Genomic DNA, 21908 nt, shown 5'->3' on the forward strand with positions numbered 1-21908 from the left:
TTTAAAATACAAACTTTGAACTCTGTGCAAGCAGGCATAAATACTGCTGCTGCATAAAAAACAGTTCATAGTGGATGTTCATTCTTTAATGCAGAAAAATATAGGCAATTTCCAAAGTGAGAAATTATGCTAGACTTATAGTGGAAGGGTGATGTGGGCAGATTCTTTATGACTACACAGTATGCAGTGCTAATACTTTTCTACCCACTCAAGTCGTAATAGCTGTTCCTTCAAAAGAGGGAAAATAAAGGCCATTGGTAATTCTTAAACAAGCTGCCAATTTTCCACATGGGATTGATGGCTAAGAAAATCAGGGTTTTCTGTAGTCTTGAGCTGCTTCAAGGAGTAACAGGACATTCAGCAACAGGAGTAGAAATAGAAATTCTTTATATCTAAAGAAAAGTTATACTTTCTAAATTCTTAGTATATACTAAATATCTTATTAATGAAAAAACCTCCCTACCCGTTATCTGGTCTCTTTTGTTTGTAGCTATCTGTGTGATGTGCACATGCAGTTCTTTGCACTGGCAATTTTGTGAGCATCTGAAGAGAAATTATCTTCATAAATCAAATATGTGTTTCAGCACCAGCATCCAACACTCAAGAAGGAAAAGAATGAACGGAATTTTAAGTGTCAGATATTGATTATGAACCAAATTCTGACTGCCTTGGATAGAGGCACTTGTCCAAAAATTCACAGATAAAGAGAAAGCAAAGGAAAACCCGCTGGCCTCTAAGCCATTTGGAATGGGTGCTGTACAAGCCCTTAATACTGTTTTAGTGGGCACGGTCTCTGTCTCCCTAAATCACAACATACTACTCTCATCATGGCTTGGAACCACAAGAAGTATTCTACATACATACAGCTGGATCCCACCACAGTGGTATCAACTTCATGACATTGATCTGACCCACTCTGTCCCATAGTGAGGGATTCAGTTTATCTAGTAGCCCTTGTGCCATCACTACCTTGTAATGGGCTGGGATATGTACTTGAACTGTCACCAGCACACCTCAAAAGCCATAGGCTGATCACTCCCAGACCATATATTTGTGTACAAACACTCAGAGCTCGTACCGAAAAACATAAATTTCTAATTCAATATATATACACACAATCATACACTAATGTCCCCTTGTTATCCTTACTCTGAGTCTCTCTCAGCCCTTTTTGTAACTTGTTATATCACAGTGCCTATGTATTTGTGTAAGATATGGAGGATTCAGATATTTATGTCAGAAGAGGGAGGAAAAATCCCAACAACACCTGTCTGCAGAAGTGAAATGCTGGAATTTAAGTGTAAAATAATCTCCTCAAAAGATGTCACTATTTTCAGCTGCCTGACAGATCTGTCTGCCTATGTGAGAGTAACCAAGAATATGGCTTGGTCATTTGGACTGAGTTTAAGGCCAAACAAGGGAACAAATGATCCATTTTTAGACCAGGTCTCCTGCTACGGTATACAAATACTCACTTGCAATTTCCCCTGTAAGTGCCTTTGGGAACAATAATCAATGGCATGGCTGACCAGCCTTGTTAAACATTTTGACTATTTGGAACAGGGAGGAAACAAACCTTCAAACAGCAGATGGACTAAGCACACCTCAAACTTCCTGATTGTCTTCAATTTTCCTAGAAATCAGGGATTGTCCCACTTAGTTCATACATTTCCACAGGACTGGGGTCAGACCTCATCTGAATTTTGAAAAATTTTCTTGATTTGAGTGGAGTTAGTTCAGATTTATGATGAAGTGAAAGAGACTAAACTGAGACCAAATGACTTTAATATAAAGCCTTGATCTTTACCAGGAAAAGATGTAGTTTATCATGAAGCCAAACTTACCTCTGTAATAATGAAAAAGTCATCACCAGGTTCTCCCTGCACAACAATTTTTTCTCCATCTTCAAACTGGACAGGTTCCAGTGCATCAGCCACTGTAAGACGCTCCCATTTGTCCAGGGACTCTAAAATGTTGAAGATTATAAAACTTTATTACAGAAAGACCCTAACTTTGGCTGAAGATTCTTATTTAAACTGACAGCTCTGATATGCCTGGTTCTGTTATAAAAAAATTTCTTTCGTCCATCATTTTGCACAAACCTCCAGTTGAGAAAGATGGCTGTATTTATCCACTGTGTCTTAGAACCTGTCATCTTAAAAGCTAGACAGGAAAAGCTGGCTACAGTTCCCTAAGTCTGTGATCTCTAGTGACCTGATGCTGCAGTGAACTAGAGCAGCCTAGGAGCTGTTCTAACATATCGGTGACACGGGAGCTCTGAGAGGGACACATCTTACCCATCTGGCATCCCACGCTAGATGTCAGAACAAGTCCTACTGCCTTTTCACTAAGAGTTACTCTCAGCCTGTTTGATGAGCAGTATAGAGGTGCCAATCGTGAGGAGACTTCTCTGCCAAGGCTGAAATCACTCACCGTTGAAGGTGAGAGCAAATTCATCTTAGCACAAGTAGCAATCGGACTAGATTCTTAATACGGCTGTATAAAGTTGCACCTCTGTTTCATTTGCAATTTTGGCCAGTAGAACTGCACGCAAAGTGCAAGAGCTGCATTTCTACCTGCAGCAACTCCAAATCCCCTGTGACACCTACAGGGCAAAAGACAGTCTGTGCTGTGGCTAGCCCAGGGCTGCTCGTTGACCAGGTGGCATTTTCCCCGTTGCATGATCTACTGGATGAATTCTACCTGTCTTCCCCCTGGGGGCAGGAGAGGGGCTAACCTGCATCTCCCTCTCCTACCTATTTGCATGAGAATTCAAGAAAATGACTTATATTTGAACTTCTACTCTTTTACCAGATTTGACTGAAAGAAGCAAATGGTTTAAAATTTACTAGAGGAAATAGATAACACAGTGGCGTAACCTCCACTGCCTTAAAAAGTTGGGCTAGAAATTCATGTACTACTCTGCTAAATCTTACTTATCTCATTAGGAATTACTGAACAACTGTAAGTCAAGAGACTGCTGACACCAGGAATGGATTTGGCCTGTTTTCTCAAACTCTGTTTTTCTCTTCTTGTTCCAAAACAGTACTTAGAAGTATTGTAGGGAGCTGAAAAGGTTGTTATTTAAAATCTAAAAAGCCTTTTGGCTGAACTCTGCAGTGTGCACTGGATCTAACAAAACCAGATCAAAGTGATCAATGTCTTCATGGTAAGTCACCTGACACACATACATCTTCCTATTTTTATGCCATTTTCTGTTGCTTCTTGGAAAATGTATTTTTCTAATATTTTCTCACCTGCAATGACTAATGTACTTTCCTGGTACATTTGTGGTCTTTGTTGTAGAAACATTAATATCAAATACAAGCCCATAAGAAAAATATTGTAAATGCAACATTCAAGAAAGTGCACTTTCCGACTAAAATAAGCACAAAACTTTTACACAGACTAGAATAGGCTTTCTGTTTTTTTTTAAAAAAAAAAAGAACTCGCTAACTAACAACGGAAAGAAAGAGTCTCTTTAAACTTCTTCAGCTGGCTTTGTGAAAAATTCAAAGCTAATTCTAGCTCTAGTCACGAAGTTTCTCTTTTGTCTAAAGGAATGGTATCACTACAAATACACTGGTTAATGGTTCCTGCAAACCGAGCATTATATAGAAGATTTTACATGACAGACTTCTTAAAAGTTTTAGTTGCAGAGTTAAAGTCAACATTAAATACAATAGACTATGCAATTTTGTAATTTCTGAATTGTACATATTAATTCATAGCTTTACATTTAATTAAGCTTCAGAGGAAAGCTTCTAAAGGTTTATTTTTTTCATATCTTGTTAGCTACACTGCAAAGAGTGTAGCAGTGTATCAATAGCAAACAGCTACTGATATCTAAAAAATCTTTACATTAAAAAAAATACCACTGTTACGATTTTATAGCTCATTACAGACATTTGGCAGACCTAGAAAAAAATATGTAAGAAACAGGTAAAGGTTTATTCATCAAAAAAACACCAAATTCTGATCATACTAAGGTATGAAATGAAGTTAATTTCTCAGTACTGCACCAAGATCTCTAAAATATCTTTCAGTTTGCCAGCTGTAATCTACTTTTTAGGTGTGTGAAATAGATCCTTAAACATTTCACCTAAATTCTCAAAGATCCTGAAATGATGCATTATGTTGTTTTCTGTACTTAAAAAAGGCTCAAATCTGAAGTCTTTTCTCAGTTTTTACTGAGATGAAAAACCCACACTATAAACTAGGATATAATTAAATTGCAAACCGCATGTTTAAGGAAGCTCATCTTTGAATAACCTTTCTCCTCTGAAATTGTTTTGAGATGTCTCATTGTTGTAATTGCTTCTCATTAGTGCAGGTGCAGAGATCCTTTTTTTTTTCTTTAAATACTCGTTGTAATTTGGTATAATTTGTGCTCTTAGTTCAGGAAGATTTAAATTAGACATAAAACACAGCATTTAAATTATGAAAATTTCATTATTAAGTGAGCAATACACTTGACCTTACTTTTAGCATACAAACTTAATTGAAAATTTCATGCACAGCAGCTCTCAGAAGGTCAAGTACATTTTCACTAAGACTCCCCTATTTTTATATTTGAGGCACATAAGCTCAAATGTTAGAGGAATACCATAAAAAAAAATAAATTTGCTTAAATAGAAATCTAAAGACTTTAAGACTTTAATTATATAGCAAATTAATCCTTAACTGTTTTTCAGAAATAGCCCAAGTAGAAATATGATGTTTCGTACAGAACCAACAATTCATTTTACTGGCTAACACTGTCCTCCTTATTAGAAGTTTTTGTTCTCCTAATGGTGATTGATTGGTCAGGCATTATAGGTTTGTTGTTTTTCCTACTGAAGGCCATCAAGAACATGTCCAAATTTCGTGGCTATCACATTAATCAAAGGGAAACAAAATCTAAGGACAAGAAGCTAAACAGATGTTTTAAGAATGTGAGACAGGGGCTGTAAAAGACTAAGAAGAAAAAAATCCAGTCCATTTTGATTTGTGAGGTTAGTTTGTTTAACACACACAAATACAATATTTTTGCAGGAAAAAGATTCTTGTTGTCACTTGGAAGGATATAACTGGACTTTATGACAAATTCGTATCTCTGTACTCTATTCTCTTACCCATACACGATTTTTGCTTAACATCAGCTACTGAAAAGTTACCCATGCATGCCTGCTCAGATACTTCAGGAAAGGTTTGCCCTTCAAATAAGTGCATGGTACATATTAAGGAAGAAGAAAAATAGGTCCTAAGAAGGCCCTTTATACTCTCCTTCTTTAGCAAATGATCCAACTGTGAGATCTTGTTTGACCACTGTTGCTGTCATCATCCCATCCAAGACCAAAATTCATCCAGACAATATGTATAACAGAGGAACTAACATACAAGTCCAAAGGGCAACTGACCCAAAATGGAGACCTTGCTCAGGAATTCTTCATACATCTTCCGCTTCCTCAGTGTGCTGCCCTGTTATTAAAAGAGAGAGAAAAAGAAGGTAGAACCTTACACAAAGTATTTTTGTGATTCCTACAGCTGCTCTCTTTTTTTTCCCTCCCCTTCCAAATCTTAAGCACAGCCAGTATAAATAGCCTAAGGCAAATGTTTCCCTATAAAATGTCTGGGCAAGTTGTATTCCTGATAAGCAGAGGCAGAAGGAATCAAATTCAACCCTGGTGTAATTTCACTGACTTCACTGGTGTTACTGGACACCACGGATGAATTGTGTCCATTATTTACAGACACTCATTTTAAAGACAGAGCTTCATCAATTAACTGTTTAGCTAATTCAATATATATCCTGTTACCAATGAGGCCCTACTAGAAGGGAATTTACAATTACAAAGTAGGATAAAACTCAAAATGTCCCCCTTAAGGGTCCCATTCTTTTAGATTTAAACCTCCTTAATACCAGGAGAGTATGTGTGTATTCAAGTGTTTATATTTTGTACCACACTGTAAGTATTGTTACTGCTAAGCAACCTATTCACACTATTATTTTAAAAAGATTTAAGCAATCTGGAGCATACGATCCATCAACATATGTATAGCCACCAGCACAGTCGTTCCTAATCTAGTAAGACCTTTTGAGAACGTACGCTCGCCTGGTGTTTGATGTCTAGAAAGAAACTGTATGTAGCCATCCCTCAAAGCACTCTTCGAAGGAGATTCTGTTATGAATAAATACAGTGCAATTTTATCAATACAAAAAAAAAATCATCCTTAACTCCTGCTACAGTGACACAAATAACTTGGAAAGAAAACCTCCCTTGGAAAGAGGGATTCCAGGGTCCTTTGCTGCTCCTGCATGGTTTATGCCACGCAGTTACGTGACAGCCCACAGCATTTCTGCCTAGGAAGATCCTGTCGAAGGTCGCCTGGCACCTGCTAGTCAAACTTACAAAGCAGGAGCATGGCATAAAGATGACGTATTCATCTTCTGAAGAAAGGAGAAATGAAGATGACATTTATTAATAGCCTGGGCAGACAAGACAGAAGCTAACGTCAGTGTTCACCATAGAAAAAAAACACTTGTCTTTTCCTCCTTCTCAAAGCGAGTGTTAAGTGCCTGGGGCAGAGACAGAATGGGAGGACATACAAAGGGAAAGGAGGAAAAGCATTTCACCCTCTGCTGTCAAAGCATGCAGAAAGGCTGGAAGGACAAAAATGGGAAAGGCGATTGCATTGCTATTGCAGTGATATAATTAAGAAGCAAATACCATCCCTCTTCCTACGTGCACTGTTCTAGTGGGGCCTGATCCAATGACCACCAAAGAAACAGACTCTTTCCACCAAACTCAACAGGCTTTGGCTCCAGCTTCTAATAACAGCATCAGCAGAGGCTGCCAGGTGCTCTCCTCTGGGGGGGGACTGCTATCATTTTCACTCCCCCCTAGGCTACTTCTGCTCCGAAACAGTCCCAGCACTGGCAGAAGCTGCCATTCTTCCCGGATGTCTCTGGATCAGAAGCAGCACCAGCTACCGAGGCCGCTCTCTCTGCACCGCTTTCATAATTTCCGAGCGTGGCGATGACACTTCACCTCCCAGAGATAGCATCGGTAACCCCTGTCTGACCTCACTGTCTGACAAACCGGGTTCTCAACCTCGGAGGCCCCAAGAGAATTTGAAATGCCAGAAAGGAAAAATGAACTTCAAACGGAGGAGGCTTGCGAACCACGCCAAATCCTGACAGCTCACTCAGAGACAAAGAATGGAAAACTGGACCTGGTGTAGCTGTTGCTCTCCTCCCTACAATCCAGAGTGGAAACCAGACCAGCAAAATTGACAGCTGTGGAAAACCAGAGTGGTGGTTTAGTTTGGTGGGCTGGGACACACAGGGACAGATGTGGAAAATGCTTTTAAAATGACTGTGGACACAGATGAATTTTAAGAAGCAGTAATCAGTTGCCATAAGTGTTGCCTGACCACAGCTTTGAGTATTTAGAGAAGCAGACAAGAACCGGGAAGGTAAGAATCCCAGGCATCCCGGCTGGCCCGGAGAGCCAGAGCCCATCGCTTCCTACAGGAAAACGGGTGTGTTAGCTCTTGGCTAAACTAGGCCAGTATAATGCTACTGGATTCACAGTGAAGACTAGGATAAAAGATAAACTGAAGTGGAAAGAATTAATTAAATGTGTTACTATCATTACATGTATTGTGGTGGTATCTAGAACCTTAGCTACGGTTGGGACTCCACTTAATGCACGGATTCACTGTCTCAAACATCCCATGTCTCATAAAAATACAAAGGTGAGAGAGGACAAATGCCCTGATGATGGATACATGGAAAGTCATTGGAAGAACTGGTGACTCAGAGGTAGGGATCCCTTTTTGCCAGTATACACACTGCAACTCAGGGTAACTTGACTGATGGCTCACAGATCCAAACTGCAAGAAGGGCTCCATCCAACCTCTCTCCTCTCCTGCAGGACACCAACAGCAGCTACCTGGCTGGCACGAGCCACCTGGCTGCACACCTCTACCTAGCTGTGTGCAGACATGCACCCAAGCTGCCTCTGCATTCACACAGCACACCAGGATGCATCCCTTGCACAACTGGATCACATTTTTTGAGTAGAATATTGCTTTGTTTTCACGTTAGTGCATTTTCCTGCTATAAATATTGTAAGTGCAGTGAGGGGAAGCAATTTAGAGAGAACACTACTCTAATATAAGCTAAGAAGACCAGCAGTAGAAATCTTGGACCATATTTGGTCTAGTCAACTCACCCAGATTGTTGAGTACGAAGATTATCATAATCTCTTGTATTGCCCTGCAAGTCATTTCTACAGAAGGGCCAACCAGTATGCTCAGTGGGACATATGTTAAGTCTGGTCTTACATAATATCTTCATGAATGGTCTAGAAGCAGCAATAAATCAGACAGTAATGAAATCTGCAGACTGGGAGATACTAAGGAAGATTGCCAGAACAGGAAAATAACAAAAAAGGACCTAGAGACATTAGTGGAAGTAGAAAAAAAAAAAAATGAGCTTCTGTTTGGAAAATACAGCTAAGAGACACAAGGAGAAAAAAAAGATATTTGATGAAAGGAAGAAGACTGGAAAGTTGTAAAGCTGAAGAGATTTACAGGCAGTAGGTGAGACCTGATTTGCAACATCCTGCTGCAACTAGAATACGGCCAAAGCAATTTTGGTCTCTATACTCAAAGACATCATCAGAGAGTGAAATTCAGTGGCCTCGTCTCCATGGCTCTCATGTGAGTGTACCTCAAGTGCTGCTCTCTGCTTGGGTAACTCATTTCCAGAAAAGCGTTCCAAAACTGAACAAAGTCTGAAGATCTGCTGAAACACTTGGGGAGAGCTGGTAAGGAAGGAGCAAAGTAACTGCAGTCTGCAGAGTTTAGCTCAGCACTGGGATGTTACGTACGGCGTGTTCATAGCTAGTGTGATTTGCCATGAGGTTTTTAAGTAGACAGTGATAATCACCTATGGATACATGACAGACAGAAAGGATAATTTAGTATAGCATAACTTGGCATAATTCAGAGTAATAGGAGAAAGTTAAGAACATGTAATTTAAGTGAATATCAAAAAAGTTTTCTCAACTTAAGATTTATTCTCCTGCAGAAGTTTCCCAAGGAAAGCAGTAGAAATCTTGCTGCTTGAGCCAGATAAAATCAATAATAAATGTACAAGAATAATTTTGCACCGGGTTCTTGATGGCATGTTCTAAAAAGTCTTTATTATTTCTGCTCTTCCTAGCCTATTAATATCTCCTTATTTCAACTATCTCTGCTTCTCCCTCTCCCCACTTTCCTTTGTTCACCTTCTTGCCAGTTCTGAGCTGTCATGCACAAGCTCATCTTCTTAAAGATAGTGGTTCCCATTAACAATGAATAGTCATTAACATGAGAAGTCATTAAATCCTAAACCCCAATGCTCCTCCCAGAAACAGTCACAAGGAGAACGAGACAATTTGTTTGCCAAATCCACACAGAAAAGAGCTCAAAGCCATTTTTAGGAGTTCTTAAAATGTGGAAAGCTCTAAGCTGAGCTTAAACAATACAAAGGCTGTGAAATATGAATGTCACAGAGATTATAACAGGTCTTGTTGAATAGGGCTGATCTTTTTTCTGTGAGTTTAGTGGCACATGTATTTTACAACTGTCCCTCCTTCGCTTCCTCTGTTTTCTTCCACTCTCTCTTCTCACTCCTCCAGTCTGATCTCTTTTTCTCCCTCTGCTCACCATTTTGCTTTACCGCTTCTTTCCCTCTCCCTTTTTTTCAGCTGTCCAGATGGGCTGGCAGGAGTTGATTTGGTCTTTCCTAGAAATCTCCACCATCAATAAGCCAAACAAATGGCTTCTGAAAGGCAAAGCATGGCTCAAGTTTCAAATAAGAGTTATGCTGGCAGGTATGCAGCTGGCAGGAAGTGCTGGAATGGCCTTCTGGATCACTACAACTCCTTTAATCCTGGGTAAACCCAATATTGAGTGATGCCTACTGTGTACATTCTTATGGGAGCATGAAAAAAAGAGAGTCACTGAAACAATGTGTACCTGCCCCATCAAAACAAATACCCTGCAAGACCCCAGCACTATATTGCACAGATGTAAGTTGGAATGCAGGTTTTGGATTTGCTTTATGTTTTGCCCACCACACAATCTATGTTTTATGGAAGCATGAAGCCCTTCTGACTTCATTTTGTCTGAGTAGTGAAAAGGCCTTGGTAAAGAACTGGTTCTAAAATTCAAAGCTGTGAAAAGATGACAAAACAAAGCCAAAATAGCATGAACAAAATCAGACCTAACAGTAGGGACTGACTAAGGTCGATTAGTCACTGTTTATATCCCAATAATACAACTCACTTTCTATGAGCAATGTTGGCCTTTTGCGTCGTACTGAGCACATCAATTAAGGTCCTGGAAAAAAAGGCTGTTGCTGTGTATATCATTTCAAGGTGGGAAGGTACAAGTGGCAAAACAGTTAATGCTGGATGGTTACTCTGGATGCTATACAGGCAAAATATATTGTATCCAACGTGCAACTAACTCCCCTCTGAGATCCAGGTATCTTGGAGCATGAGAATAGGAATGCGGCAAAATTATCCTGAATCAGGCCTTCTTACAGAAGAAATTACGAGAAATTAATACATCAAATTTCCTCAGTCTGGGAACTGAACTGTCTAGGGGATCGATTTCATGTTGGGATACAGACATTTGCTTCTCTGGTATTTGTGGTATTTGCTATATTTAGAATACAAATATTGTACTACCCTGGGATGTTCCCCACTCTGCGATGCTCTTGAATCCCAGTTGCACTGAAGAGAGAGTAACATTTTTGCAACTGAACTACATAAGAATCCTAAGATCATCTCACTCAAGCACTGCAGAGCATACGTACATATATGTGTGTCTGAGTATGTTTGTGTATGCACACACACACATACACACAAACAAAAAACCATTACAGCAGCAAGAAACATGCAAGCAACATAGCACAGATAATTTAACGAAATAAATGGAATACACACATCATTTGTCAGTGTGCTGGGGGGATGCTTGTTGAAGGAGCTGAAGTGGCTTTTTTTAATCCATCTTGTGTGATGAATTTCATGCAATTTCTCTGCAAATCTTACAAAAAGAACTAGCCCAATATTTGCAATCATCACAGCTGCTGAAACAAATTTGAATATCACCCTCAAGTCATCAGTGTAGGTAAGTAGAGACAATGAAATATCAAGAAATATATCTGTTTTAAAAAACTTCTTTTGGGACAGGCTAAAGTAATAAATGGATGACAAGTGTTAACTATCAGCCAGCAGGAACTTTTTGCATGAGGCTTTGTCCATGTAAAAAAAAAAGAAAACCAAAACTCCTAAACCTCCTGAGATACATTTTATTCATGCCGTAAACCTGGTGGTATGACACGTATGACACAATGAGACATGTAAGTGGGGAAAATGGCACTAAGTAGAAGTAAAAGCTTGAACAGACTAAATGTGAGCAAAGAACTTCAATTTGGAGCCTGCAAGGAGAAACGAGGTATAGAGTCAAGTGCCTAATGACAAGCTAAAATCTTTTTGGCAACTGTGGATCTAAAGACATCATTTGCAAATAAATAGTTGAATAAAATTTCAACACTAGGCTGAGAAAATATGGAGCTGGTCATGGCCAGGAAGGAATGTAGACAAAATGTTATGGAGTAGTTTTATCTTACTAAGGAAAGAAAACATATCTTTGGAGAAAAATGTCATTGATCCCTTGGATAAAAGTATTTGCAAACAGGAAATCAAAAAAGCCCAGCTCCCTCTCAGTTTTAAAGTCATCTTAATGATATATTTCAAAAGATATCCTAAACAGTACTACCTCTCATTTCAAGGCAGTATTTCTACATCCAAAATATCCAGCAGCTTTCTGGAAACATAAGGTTGGGGACTAAACAGTAGGAAAAATGTTTCTGGGATTTGAAAGGCAGCTACCACTGCATCTTAAAACTGAGCAAAGTAAAACCAGCCACGCAATGGTGGAGATGCTTTCGAGCTGAAACACAATGTAACTAATTCCTGGGCTTGCCTAAGTGTGCAGAGAGTAAGTGTAACCTGCTCTCAAATACATGCACAGACCAGTCTCATTTCACTTACAGCCAAGGGACTAGTCACACTGCACTTACAAATAAATGAAAAGGTAACAGATTCAGCATAATCTGGATAAGTAAATCACATTCACAATCGACAGCACTAAAAACAGAATATTTTCTATACTTGCAGCTAGTTCACCATGCTACCTGCAATAATTCCTATCTTAGTATTGGGAATAGTACAATTACACTGTATAGGTATCTAATGGAATGCAGCAGACCTCCAATTTTTAATGGCTCAACTGTAAAAATATTAAAAAGAAAAAAGAGAAAGAAAGAGAGAGAAGAGAACCTCAGTGTTAAGTTAAAGTTTTCACTAACTGCAAAAAATGAACTTGCTACGCAACTTGTCACTGATTCAGAGAATATGTGTATGCATTTGGAAACTGCTTACCCACTACACTAGAATCAAATAGAAGTATAATAAATAGTATCCAAATTATGGCTAAAGCTAGCATTGAAAAGACAGTCTTTTCTACTTCAGGTTTTAAGCCCTTATAGTAAATCCTGCCTCTTCATCAAATACTCATCTTCTGAAGGCTGCTATCAGAGGTAGTGGATGCATGACCAAACCTGAATAACTCACAAGCTTGAATGATGTTAGGTACCACCAATTTAATCAGCGCTGAAAGCCAAATTACCTCAAGGTTAGGAGGACTGTGACTCTATCCCTTCTACTCCTTATAAGCAGGAATAAAGGCAGCCAAAAGAAGCTATTCTTAAAAAGTCAATGAACATGTGAATTGTCCTGACATTTACTTCCCTCCTGCATCCCTTATTAAATCTTTGAGTCTTCCTTGCAGTACATTGATTGATCACACCAGTTATCTTAAACACCTCTCCACAACCTGGATGTTGGGCATGGGACAAAGGAGCTAAGTGTGATTCATAAATCTGTTAGGAAATTCTCCTGCCCTATAGTTCAGATATACCTTGCAGAAATATTTCAGTTACTAATTCCTGCTTCCCTTCACTGGAAGGCATTCAGAAACTATTCATCCTGTTTATCCATGAAAGAGAAAACAGTCTGCTTCTCATTATTTTATCTCTATCTTGTCTTGGAGCTACCAGCCTGAATCTTCTGGGATAAAGTATATTTCTATCAGACATACTTTCCTAGACTCAATGTGATATTCATCTTTGTGATAAAGAACTCTGTCTACAAAATATAGAGTGAAAAGCAGTGATGTTTCATACAGACATCCAATAGTCAACAGATAATATAAATAAAGATCACTTTTATACGTTGTCACATAAGAACTAATCATTCAAATGTAAAATCCGCTCAATTCTTTTCCTAGGTTTTCTATTATCCATGACGTTGCTGGAACTATGTACAAGCTCAGAACACACATTCCTTCATCACTCTGAGAAATAGTAGAAATAGTACAGTTTCCTTCAGGTCTGAATGAAACAATGCAGCTTTCAGAGTCAACTCCTACTGAGAAAGAGGCTTTAAATAAAGTTATCTGTCTGTAAATTATCAAGAAGAAAAAAATATTTTATGGAGAAGGAAAAGATATGCACACTGACATCAGAAACAAGCTGTCATTAAAAAAAAGTTAAGACATCACTAAAGTTAATTATCTGCCAAAGGTTCCATTATAAACCCACTACTCAAGAACTGACAGCAAATCCATAGTCTAGCACACACTCCAGATGCCCAGAGGGTTTGCTGAGCTTTACTGCAGAGTTTGGGGAGTTTGAAAGGAGCAGAGCTATGAATTGTTAGCAAAAACCTTCTGCAGCTATGCAACCTATCAGATCTGCGTCTGTGTGCTGATTTCAGAGATGGAGTAGGTAGTCCCACTGAGACTTATTTTAGCAGACCTCAATTTCCATTGTATCACCTGCCTGGAAGAGTTTACACTACCAATTAAAAGACTATACAGGCAAGAGGTAGTGCTGAAAGTCATTTAGAGGTTCATGACAAGAAGGCAAGCACGTGCTTTAGCAGCAGTGGGTCATAGAGGCCTCCTGAAATTTTTGTACTTCTGTGCACTTATTAATGTATAATAGTTATTAATACTATTACTCACAGAATTTTATGACTCAGCACCTGTCTGTTGAATCTTATCACCTTTTACTTTAGTTTACCTAATTTAGTTTCACAATGTTATTGTTGTATAGTCTCTATTTTATTTAGAAACATAGACTGCAGAGCTTTTTATCATCAATGTAATTTGCACACAAAACAGAAGTGCTGTGTGCAGTACTGGCACTACAAAAGAAATGAAAAAATCAGCTCTACAAACAAGTCATTTTCCGTAAACTTACCATTAAAATGCGTCTGTAGCTGTCTCTGTCGATGCCCCAAAGTTTGAGATCTGTCTTGGCCTTGACTGTAGCAGCCCTGGGTGTTCCATAGATCAGGGCAAGCTCCCCAAAGCTGCCTCCTTCTCCAATGCTGGTGACCCACTCTCCATTGACATAAACCTAATGCACAAAACAGAAGGAGAAGCAAAAACAGTTTGGGGGCTCCTCCTACTGCCAGTTACCTAAAAAGCTGTTAGTAATTTCCTTTCTAATAGTCAACACTGGAGATGCAGAACGAAAACAATAGTGTAACAGTTTCCTCAGTCAGCAACAAAAGAGGGCAACAACCTGCTTTGTGGACAGAATTTCAAGTCATCTTGCTTCAATACAATGACTGTATTTACTCTCTGAATTTTCAGCTCCCATGGTTAACTGGCATCAAGTTTTCCTGCTTGTGGTCAAGGCTCAGACAATTGACAAGCAGAACTGCCACAATTTTTGGCTTTTTATTAACACTGTCACACTTGAAAGGAAGGAGGTTTGTTGATATGTGTAATGAGATTTGCTGAAAAACACTATGGCCATGAAATGAAAAACAATCAAAACAGGCAGATGTCTTCTGAAAAGGAACATTTTCTTCTTCTCTAAGCTTAGCGCCTCCAACAGGCATTTAAGGGTAACTATTGAAATCTCTCTCTGTGTTAGTGAAGAATATTAAGTGCTTTGGATTTGAGAAGCTATATACAGAATTATTCTTTAACTCATGCATCAGTTCTACAGAACTTATGAAGCAATATTTGACCCATAGCCTTTTTAAATAACATATCCTCCCAAAAGCCCATGTGGACTACTACAGCTATCACAGTATTTTTCCTAGATAGCATGTAATTTGAGTAGAAGTCTTACACTTGTGTGCTTTGTAAAAACTCCACTGGAGAAAGGGGGACTTGTGCAGGTGCTTTCCACTGGGCTGAATTTTCCTCTCTATTCATTGACAATACAGCTTACGAGACATAATAGTGTATTCTAAGACCAGTATGGATTGTGTATTATGCAGCTTGCTTGTGGCCTTGCTGCTATAAACCTACACAATAAACCCTTTTCATTCTGTTAATGTGTCAGTGAGTTTAGAGAGCAGGAAAGGCTGTGTGCATTTATCCAGCGCAGTCTGGCTATCTGTGAAGAGAAATATTATAAAGAAAACATGCAGGAAACTTAAGCAGGAAACTATGGCAAAGGAAGAGATCATAATCTACTACCAATTACTGAGTAAAAAACTAACAGTTTTAAAAAACATATAAACCAAGGCTTAACAGTTTTAAAAAATATATAAACTAAGGCTATGCTTAAGCTAGACATGAGAAAAGATGGTGACCAAAACAAATGAACTGGGGTCAAAATTCTAAGAAGTGTCAGTATTCATTTTATTTCTGTCTTCATTTTATGCTGAAAAGGCATGTTATGAACTACAATTGAAATCAATCCCAATTTACCTTCCCAATATCCAATTAAGATCTGATCCAGTTCCTGCTGAGCTCAGTGAAAAGCTGGTTCAGTAGGAGCTAGATGAGGCCATGGAGCAGTTCAGCTCATCAGGAGACCTCTGGGATGAGTGTAACAGCTGAAAAGGAGTGTATTAGCATTACTGCTCAACTGTGGATGAGCTTATGGATCTTTGTGTTCCTGGAGCACCTGAGGATCAAGAGGCTGAAATTAGGAGTAAAAATAATCCAAAGTAGGCAGGTGGTAGCAGACTGCCACAAAAGACTTCAAGCTGCAGAAGTTGTTTGTAGCTTAATTTTTTTGCTCCTGTAGAATGTGTGTCATGTAACATACACAGGAGAACAGTAACAGCATTTCCTTTCAAGCTTTTACATGCACTGCAAAAAGAAAGTCTCACAGAACTTTGAGTCTACTTTTGAATCTCCTCATGATGAAACAACCGAAAGCATGAAAGAAGTTTTAAAAATCCATGACAAACCCATGCACTTTGCCAGTATATGAAACAAGCAGCTAGTACTGTGAGTTCTGCATCCTGTTTGTGAGGGAAAAATCAGGAAAAATGGATGAATAAAATGAGGATTCCGAAAGGCTGGAAACTTAATGAGAGTTTATGATTTTTTCTAGATTCAAGTAATCCATTGTAAAATTTGCTAGATGAGTGTTTGAAAGTATGGATGCCCTTTTACTGTGGCACATTTTACTGGATGGACCAAGTGGTTTGCTACAGTAAAGTAAATCACATCCTCAGTAAAAATCTAAGCCAAATTCTTAGGGCCAATGGGGAATATAAAAGATTTTCGTGAGTTTTAAACCAGATCCCAAATGTCAATTGCCATTGTGTTGAATATTGGACTCATTTTCAACACAAAAGAAAATGAGTTTCTATATAGTCTTTTTTCAAGAGCACAGTTTTTGTTATTGAATAAGAGGTGGCATGGTAAAATGACTCACTGAGGCAAGGGCAATTTCATTAAGGGACATAAAGCAGAGTTTCAGTTATAAGTGGGGAAGAAAACTCATTCCAACATCTATTTTTTAGCAATATGGTGATATTTCTTGTTAAAGTAGTGTGATACATGACTGCAACTCAGAGAGGAATTAAGCTGGTGAAACTCAAGGTAGAGCAAGTAAAGGACAGACATTTATTGCTGCATGGTTGTTATAAAGAGAGGCTACTGCTAATCTGCTCAAGAAATCTTTATTTTTACTATCTTACCTGACAAGACTCCCCAAAACATGTCTGACATGTAGCCTGTAAACAGTTTATGCAAATGGTCCTTCTCCCACCCTAGATGTTTCAGGTTTAAAGTTCTCTGAAGTGAAACCAAATCGGTGATCTGACTGTCTTCAAGGGCAGCCTTCACTCCCCCAATAAAAATGCCATTTCCAATATCAATCTCCAAAACACAAAACAGCATAAGAATAACTATTCTTTTTTAAGAGGAAGGCCATTGTACTTCATTCTCTGCAATGACCTAAGTCAACAATAAACCTCTGTATTCATGATGATGTTAAAGTGCATTGATGATATATTATAATGCCCTTCTGCCCTTTAGCAGAGAGTTCAGCCCTAGTATGATTCCTTTTAAAACATTTTTAAGAAAAATAAAAAAAGGAGAATGGAAAGTAGCTCTATTTGTAAGGTGTGGGAAGTAAAGCTATTTTAGGCTGACAGCAGCTTATGAAAGCTAATGTTATATGGCAGCAGCTCAGAAGATCTCCTTCTTTATCCCCAAAAATACTGGGCTGAGGTTTTGGGTTATGCAGTTTAAGGCATCCGTGAACTCTAACCAAAGTAGCCGGTACACAACTGAATTACTCCTAGTTGTTAGCTGAAATGCCGATCATAGCTGCATAATAGTTGGATCCTTCTTCTTTCATGCAGCTGAAAAGGAACGTGTAGCTGCCAATGCCCAAATACGAAGAGGAATAGAGCAACCAGAACCTGCTACTTTCCACGGATCAGACAGACGTACTCTACACTTCCATTGTTTTCCATCATTTAGTACGAGCGCGGCAATTTCTGTGAGCTTAAAAATCATACAACTTTGTTCACTTTGTTAGTTTTTAAGAGGCAAATGGGAAAAATCTACAAGCATCAGCAATTCCTTTCCTCATAGGCTGTGATATACACATGTGCTAATTGTGAGAGAAAACGCAATGAGTCACACAGTGCTCAGTGTACTAGGAATGCATCTTGGCCTCATTCATCTTCATGTTGTCCAGAGAAGCGAAATGTAATCTTACCACTAACAGTAAGGTAACTAATTTACTTAGCAAGCAGGATATGATAATAAAACTCTGAGCTTCATAGGAGTGTATTTACTTTTATTACTGAGTCTTTAAATCTGTATTGATATTTTCAAGTTAACTTTTAGCATTTTTTGCTGCCACTTTGTGATCTACATGGACAATATAATTTGTCCCAGGCATTGCAACTTAAATCTCCTCCCCTCCCTGGGATCTGTTTGTAATAATTTGTGCTTTGCATCTTCTCAAGCTTTAATATTTATTATCCAGAAAGGAAGATGAGGCTTATTTCTTCTTGGAAAAATAAGCAAGTCTTAGACATGAAGGGTATTGATATGTGGGTAATTTTCTCAAATAGAGCTAGTATTTTCTTAGTTATTAGCCTGAAAACTGTCTTGAGACTCCTTAAGAATTCAAGATGAAAAACCCCAAATTTAAAATTTTCTGTTTAAAATTTCCAAAAGCATCCTTCTGAAATTATAAAGGTGTCACCCAGGAAGAGTATTAATGATGGAGAAATTCAAGCAATCTATGGAAACTAACTGTAAAATAGAACTAGTTTCAGAATCCAACACAATTCTCAAATAAACCGCTATGTAATATTCATTTTTTAATACAAACTAGATAATCTGTATAAACAATTAAGGGCTTCAAAGAGATTTGACCTACAATCAGAAGATAATCTACTGTCCACAATATTGATTTACAGCTCTAAATATAACTCAATACTGAACACCCAAGTTATTTAAGAAAAAATGCTGAAATGTTTTAATTTTGATTTTCAGCAGTATTGACTGCTATTGCTCTACAAGAAGGAAACCTGAAATGCTTGCAGAAAGAGGTGCTGTGATATTAAATAGAATAGGAAGTTGTTGATTCTAAAAAAAAAAAATACATCTGTTTTAAAAGGGTAGTTGACGCTGCTTTTTAAAGTAAAAAAAAGTGAGGTCATAAGATTAAAATAATAAACAGGAAGTCATTTTTATATTTAGAAATATGGATTAGAGATTTTTGCAAGACACATACTTTAGCAGGTACTTTCAACATCCTTACTGGAAACTATAATTTAAGCTTTGCCAGATACTCTTTGGCATACGTTCACTTTTCTCTGAGCAGAAAAGCTTCCGATAGACAATTGACCTCTGAGACATAAAACCTTAAGCCATTATCTACCTAGGATAAACTTTATCCCTATGCAGGGCCAAACCATGAGGTAATGATTCTCCTCCAACAAGTGATGATCTATTATCATGCTGCCCGGTTGCAGTCAAGGAGGAAGACTATCACTGATAGTGCTATAACGCTCCTTCTAGTCCAAGGTTTGCTTTGGCTAGGGACTAAACCATACCTGGTTTGTAGGACCTAGTGTATGAGGGGAACAAACTCAGGTTGCTCCCAGACCTGCCTCTTCCTGATCTCCTCCTCACCAATGGTGTCCTGGGAGGTAGTGCAAAGCAGTAAGGTGATGGCTTACTGCTCTTTCAGCTGAGCGATTATACAAGGCAGATGACAAGCTGCCCTGAAGAAAGTCTCTGAAAATACCAGCCAGCAGCCAACAACCTTTCTTGGTCAGCTCCTACAGCTTGTGAATTCTCTGAGGTCACTTTGATTTCTTTAAAGTCAGGTAAAAGTGCTACCAGCCCTTTTGGATGGTCACTTCGATTGACTTCACTACATACTTGCAAACCTTCATCCATGCCAGAGGGAAGTGATATTAAACAAACTCTTATATGAAACACATGAAAATTTGTGCCTTTCTCCCTTAGCCCATGGTTCGTGTTGAGCTAGGCAGCACTTGCCAAATGAATGGTACTGGATCTCATTCGGCTGTCTGTAGTAATAGCTGGTGAATGTGCAGTTACTTTATGTTATGAACATGTTAACAGTGCTTTAAGCAAGTGTGAACACTGAAGATAAAATGTTATTATATTTAAGAATATGTTATTAAATTGTACTTAAAATTTGGCCCAGATTATTTTTAAGGAAAATCATCAGAAACATCTTACTTGTTCTTTGGGGCATCTATTCCAATACTCTAACAGTAAATAATACATGTTTAAATGTGTGTGGGGGGGGGGTTTGTTTGTCTGTTTGTTTTTCTCAAAACACTGTATGCTACTTTCGTAATTCTGATCTTGTTATTGGTTTGGTTGCTTCTGATTGCTTGGTTCATGGATTTTCTTTTTTTTGTTCTGTCCTGACTTTCTTCCAGGGAACAGAAATTTTATGATGGCAATCGCCATCTCCTTTACATGCATCTTTGCACGCATATGGAAGACCTGGTTGTTTATCAGTCATGATGTTCTCAGAGTAAATTGCTCCTCAAATCCACAGTCCTGTTAAACCTGCCACTTCTGTGCAGATCACAGAAATGATGAAAGTAGATAGTGTGGCCAGGGGTTAAAAGGCCTCAAAGCATATGCCAACACCAGCTGAACTAGGCAGAAAATGGCTTGAGGCTTTAAGTCTCGGGGTCAATTGTCTACTCTCCAAGTAGTTCTTTTTCTTGGAGAAGTGTGAAAGCATGCCAAAAAAAGTATCTGGCAAGGCTTAAATGAACTGCAGCTCACTCACTAGCCGCCTGGATTTTCTTCAGACAGTAAGGATTTTAGCACTGCTGCCCAGAAAGCGGAAGAACTTTGTTCTGGGAAGCGCTATGTATAGAGTGATGGTGCACACCTATGGATCTGGAAGCTGCTGAATTATACAGGAGCAAGTCACCATACATGAGCCACGGCACTAAGTGCCCTGGTACAGACTTTGTGCAGGGAGGGAAGAGAAGGCTCACTTCCCTGCGTGTTTCACAGCACAGGGAGTTACCACAGGTAATTTCTGTAGTTACCATGGGGTAGCTGCAGTAAATTGCTGCTGGATTTTTTTGTCCCTTCCACACCACCTTGCAAAGGAATTCAACGTGTTTTTTTGCTGAAGATGGAGGAGAGACTTAGGGAGGAAAGAGTATCCAGCTGAAGAGATGGGGACAACAGCAGTAACAGAGGAGGGAGGGGGGTCAGATTATGAGAGCTTTCACATGCAGACTTCTGCATGCAGCGTGCAGGGTCAGGAGGTTTGGCTGTCACTGGAATACACTCAACCAAAATGGCATCCCCTAAGCCCTGTTAGGATGTATTTGTCCCACAGCCCACAGCTGAGAAGCACCTGCATGCACACCTGAGAAGAGTCAGGATGACATTATTGCTGCCTATCTATCCATTATGACCATTTTCCTAGTAGGTACAAGCTGGTTTCAGCTACTAGGGGAACTGGGGCTGAGGATGCTTGTGAAAGTGAACTTCTGATCTATTCACAGAATCACAGTTACTTCATTATAAGCAGCTCTTTTTATTCCCTAGAAAATCTGCTGTTGCAAATCTCAAAGACTAGGCAGGAAACGTGTAAGAGGGAGGGCTGCAAACAGCCTGTATCATACATAACTGTCTGGAGGACTGCAAACTATTTAGAATTCTCAGAAAAATTCTACCATCAACTCTAACAGTGCAAAACAAAGCTGTGCACTTTGATCTTCATTCATCAAAACAGTGAGTGAGCCTGTCTCTGTTCAGGAAAGTACTCATGGGATCAGTTAACTTTAAACATATGAGTCCCACTGAACTCAACAGATTCATTCACATGCTTCAGGGCAGACCACTGCTTATGTACCTTGTCAAATCAGGGTCTTGAGATAAAATTTTCAAAAATATCTACGCAGCTTCACGGCCTACATGTAATTGCAGTGGGACTGGGGGCATTTAGTTACTCTGGTAATTTCTTACATTTTATCGCAAATTCTGTCTCAGAAGCCTCCAAA

The 21908-nt window shown here is 38.9% G+C and overlaps 1 protein-coding gene across 2 annotated transcripts in view; it reads right to left on the reverse strand.

The window, feature by feature from the left end:
- PRKAR1B (protein kinase cAMP-dependent type I regulatory subunit beta) overlaps positions 1-21908 on the reverse strand; it is a 97975-nt gene that overhangs the window by 18825 nt on the left and 57242 nt on the right. For both annotated transcript variants that reach the window (XM_062588741.1, XM_062588740.1), the window contains exons 7-9: positions 14369-14527; positions 5400-5460; positions 1845-1966 (exon numbers count right to left, since the gene is read on the reverse strand). In XM_062588741.1, coding sequence (XP_062444725.1) covers positions 1845-1966; positions 5400-5460; positions 14369-14527 — 342 coding nt within the window. The remainder of the gene's footprint in view (positions 1-1844; positions 1967-5399; positions 5461-14368; positions 14528-21908) is intronic.

The sequence above is a fragment of the Rhea pennata genome, chromosome 15 (assembly GCF_028389875.1).
Source record: "Rhea pennata isolate bPtePen1 chromosome 15, bPtePen1.pri, whole genome shotgun sequence".
NCBI lineage: Eukaryota > Metazoa > Chordata > Aves > Rheiformes > Rheidae > Rhea > Rhea pennata.